Source organism: Crocuta crocuta, unplaced genomic scaffold (assembly GCF_008692635.1).
Source record: "Crocuta crocuta isolate KB4526 unplaced genomic scaffold, BGI_CrCroc_1.0 scaffold133, whole genome shotgun sequence".
Lineage (NCBI taxonomy): Eukaryota > Metazoa > Chordata > Mammalia > Carnivora > Hyaenidae > Crocuta > Crocuta crocuta.
This window is the reverse complement of record NW_027529438.1, coordinates 5,065,145-5,069,601: the sequence shown is the minus strand read 5'-3', so window position 1 is coordinate 5,069,601 and position 4,457 is coordinate 5,065,145. Positions and strand designations below refer to the sequence as shown.

General features: G+C 59.5%; 1 protein-coding gene across 1 annotated transcript in view; it reads right to left on the bottom strand.

Annotated features, from left to right (window-relative positions):
• IGSF9 (immunoglobulin superfamily member 9) overlaps positions 1 to 4,457 on the bottom strand; it is a 14,684-nt gene that overhangs the window by 8,788 nt on the left and 1,439 nt on the right. Inside the window, exons 3-5 of the mRNA XM_077760132.1 lie at positions 1,084 to 1,236; positions 258 to 412; positions 1 to 48 (exon numbers count right to left, since the gene is read on the bottom strand). The exon at positions 1 to 48 is cut by the window's left edge and continues 100 nt beyond it. Of these exons, the coding sequence (XP_077616258.1) occupies positions 1 to 48; positions 258 to 412; positions 1,084 to 1,236 (356 nt within the window). The remainder of the gene's footprint in view (positions 49 to 257; positions 413 to 1,083; positions 1,237 to 4,457) is intronic.

The window sequence follows — 4,457 nt, the reverse complement described above, 5'->3', positions numbered from 1 at the left end:
GGAGCTGCGTCGTTCCACCCGCCGGATCCACAGCGTCCCATTCTGCACCTAGGGTAGGTGATGGAGGAAGGTCCCACGAAGCCCCCCCAGCCTCCGGCTGGCCTCAGACCCTGCACTTCCGAGTCTGGCCGGCAGAGGGCAGCAGCACCTCAGGCTCAGGAAGCCAACGCAAAGTCCTCTGGCCAGTCTCCCAGCCTGGCCTTTGGCCCCTGGGCCTCCAGACCAGCCCCCAGGCCGCCCCCAGCCCCAGGACTCACCTGCACCTGACCCTGGCCCTGGGCAAGGTCCTGTCCTTGGAGCTTCCAAGTCACATGAGGCTGTGGGCTGCCACGGGCCACACACCGCAGGGTCACAGGCTCCAGCTCCTGAACTTCCAGCACCTGGGGAGGGGTCTCCAGGAATTGAGGGGGTGCTGTAGAGAGAGAGAGGCATCAGGGGATGCCAGAGGGGCTATCAGTCCAAAGAGCGGGGACACCGGTCAGGGCTGCAGGCCTCGCCCACTGGCCGGCCCCGCTTCTTGGGAATCCCAGCCCAGTGCCACCCTGTCTGCTACATTCAGGGCCAAGTGAGGATCGCACCAGCCCATGCCCACACTGGCCTTCGGACTTAGCAACTGGGGCTGTGCACAGGCTGGGTGTCAGAGCTGGGGAAGAGCTAGTGGCCCCTGACTGCTCTGGGGGTCAGGAGGCCTGCGTTCCAGACTCCGCTTTGCCTCTAGTCAGTGGCAGGATCCAGTCTCCCCACCCATGGGAAGGATCCTGACCTTACTTCCTTCTTAGGGTTGAGAGAGAATTCATGAGGTACTGGGTGAAAGGGTGTTTTGAGCAAACCAAATGCGGTCCCTATACGTGAGCTATGTTTCACTCAGGGCCCAGCAGCCCCCTGCCCCTTCCCCTCTCCAGGCCAGAGAGGCGGGGGCAGGGAAGACAGGAAGAGCAAGTTCCAACGCCAGAGGGCAGGCGTGGGGGTGGAAGGGGCAAGATGCAGACAGGGTGTCAGCAAGGGTGGGGCCCCGGAACCCGCTCCCCCCAGCCAGAGGTCCTCATCCTGCCACTCCCCCCCCACCTGCCCCCAGCTGCATACAATTGACTGTGAGGTGCACCCAGGAGCCGTTAGCGGAGTCGTCCTCAGGGCTGTGCTGGTCCAGGAAGAGCACTCGGCACTCGTACCAGCCCTGGTCTTCCGCCCGGAGCCCCTCAATCCGGAGAGACGCCCCCTTCTGCAGCCGGACTCGCCCTGCGGGAGGAGCCCCAAACCCCGGTCACGGTGGTTATTCTCAGAGCTCAAGAGCAAGGCCCTGTCTCCTGCAGTCACCCTGATCCGGTGAGGTCCGGGGAGACGCAGGTGGGGCTGGGGTCACCGAGGGCAGACCCCTGCATTCGGCCCCCAGATCGTTCCTGCCTTTTAGCAGCTGAGACCCAGTTCAGACCAAGAGAAACCCTGGCCCTGGGCGAGGTCCACCGGAGCAGTGGCAGGTGGACAAGACATCTACCGAACCGCAGGCGGCTTCGAGGACCGTCGGGGGAAGGGCAGCTTAAGAGCCACCCTTAGTCTCCTTGTGACTCTGACAGGGTCCGCGCCAGCCCTGGGCTTTTTGGAGGGGCAAGTATGGCTCCCGGAGGGCTCCTCCTGCCAGGGCAATGGCCCTAGAAACCTCGGCAGTGTTTGGGGCCCAAGCAGGGACCCAGACCTCCCTACTAAAGCCCCTAATCCCTCGGGGCTATTATCAACGGCCTAAGCGCCTTAGGGTGGCCAGAGTCCAGCCCAGCCAGGCAGCAAGGTCAGCAGCCTCCTCACCCCATCCCCTCAGGCCCCAGGGCACCCAGGCCCTGGCCGACTGACCACGTGGGGCTCCACAAAGCCACATAGCCACAGCACAGGCAGACACCCATCCCCCCCACCCCGGTCAGCATCCACCGCACCACCAGGCTCAGACTGAGGCTGCCCCCCCACATCCCTCAGCACCCTCCGCACACAGCTTCGGGGGTCCCCGGCAGCGCAGCCTAGTGAGGGGGCGCACACCCGGGAGCTAGGGACACCTAGAGCCCAGCTCTGCTGTGTATTCCCTTGGGCAAATTGGCCAACCTCAGTTTCATCTGGAAAAAGAAGTTAAGACAAATCTGGGTAGGGGTGGGGAGGGGAGAGGAAATGCGGGGCCGGCAGGAGGCCCACAGCTCCACACTGACGAACAAGATGTGAAGTCAGAAGTTGGACTGGATCTCAGGTCTCCCCTTACCTGGTAACATGCCCTCTCCGCGATCCCCCTCCCCCCCCCAGCAGCGGCTAGTCCCACCATGCCGCCCTTCCAGAAACCGGGGATTGCCAAGACCCCTCTCCGTTACCTCCCTCGTCTGAGTTCAGTACCTCTTTGACATTCTGCCTCCTGAATATTTGTTCCTTCTCTTGCGGCTTCACCTTAGTGTGGCCCCGTAGGATCTCCCGCCTGACTTACTCCACAGCCCACCAAGGGGCCTTGGCCTTGAGCCCGCCTTCCGTTACATTCACCAGCCCACCACACCCTGACTTTCGATGTGGACAAATGAGATTTCCTAAATCTTTGGGCTTCCCCAGAACTGCTGCTGCTCTGAGACAGGTCCCTGAGCAGTTGTCCCTCTAACCGGACAGTGCCCCTGACGGGCCCTTCCCAATACCAGACATTCTGAAGCTGTTCGTCTGCTTCCCTTCTATCTCCGCGGTGATCTTTCCAAAATATAATCTAAACCTGTAGGGATGTAATCTAGTGCCGTCGGGGAAGAAGAGGAGACTACTCAGGCTGAGGCGGTGACTTTTTCCTTCCTTATCAGGAAAGGAACTTTTCCTTCCAAGGATGAGGTCCAGGGGTGTGGACTCTCCCCATGGGTGGACCTGCTTCAAGGACTAGGTGTTGAAATCTCCACCTAGGAGATAAGCCTAGGCCTCGAGGGTAAATATTTAATATAATCACACCCTTCCCCACACACCCCCTTCAGGATTCCTCTATAACCCTGATCTGCGATCTGTGTGGCCATGGAGCCCTGCCACCCCAGAATGCAATGTCTCTGTAAGTTCCATTATATAGCCACTTTTCACTACGGTTATCTTCGAGCTCTACAAAAAAAGCAAGAAGAGAGAAGGGGCATTGAGCACTGAACATGGACCATGTAATATTAAGCACGGTCCCTCATTTAATCCTCCCAAGAAATCCATTAGAGACGAAAGGACGGACATGAAGCTGCTTTCCGAAACCACACGGCTGGTAAGTGACAAAGCCTGGCCTTCGTTCTCGAGAGGCAGTACGCTTTCCATTGCGCACTGGTGTTAGAATCAAGTGACGCTCAGGGCACTCGGCACTGGCCGTATTCAGGGTGTTCTCACTCAGGGGCTGCTGGTGGCCGGGGTTAGCAGTTCTAAGCATCTGTAGATCTGAACATTTAAGGAGGCGTACTGCATGCCCTACCTTTTCTGGGAGATATGGGCCACTAGACTTGTGTCACAGCACAGGAATGTGGCCAGGGGCAGGGAGTCCTGAGTCCTCCTGAATCCTGAGCCCTTCCTGGAGGCCCATCCTCCACCCGCAGGGCCAGAGCCTGGTGGGCTTCCGTGTGCAGGGGTGTGTAAAGGAAGCAGAAGACATGGACTGCTCTCTCAAGCTCTCAGAAGCAGAGAACCCACATGCAGGTGCACATACAAGTTCACACACACACAGTTCCAGAGATGCTGCTTGCTGTGTTCAGAGGTTCCAAGGACCACGGAGCGAGAGGCACACTGAGGGCTTCCAGAGCGCTGTGACTACACGGAGGGGTTCGCAGGAATTAAGGGGAGAGAGCGGAATGCTCTGAAGATAAGAGAACTGCCTTGTAGCAAACTCAGGACAGAGAGAAAACTCCGGTCTCTCTGCCACCCGCACTATCGCGAAGCTCCCCAGAGCGACAGCTAGGAAGTCAGAGACCAAAAGTCCCCGTGTGGATTAGAAGAGCAGGTGTAAGACCCAGAGGGAAAGGCGCCACGAAGGCCACTCCGCGCAGACGCTGTGCTGCGGGCTTTACAAACCCAGGCTGACTCCATCCCAGGAACGTGTCCCAGCCTGGTTGATACCACTTTTTACCACTTTGTGCTCGTCTGTAAATCCCGTTCCCTCCGCCAGATGGATTCTGGAGTCCTCAAAGGTGGGGAGCTCAGGTCTCAGGCGAGGTCCCTCCCACATTCAACGGCCTCACACACACAGCCCCAGACCATCTCTCCTTCACTTGCCCAGAGGGCTTATGACAGGACCGCATTGTCCTTAGCAACCTCCACCTCCCGTTGCCTAGCAACTGCGTTCAGAGTCCCCCACACAAAGGCCGGGAGGCCCCTTCCACACAGGGAGGCAGTAAAAGAGTTAATGGGCGCAGGGCCCTCCCCCAGGGGGAGCTCCAGACTGGGGGCAGGGGTGGACACACGGGGAGGGGGGGGCAGGAAGAAGCCCCCAGGGGTTACCG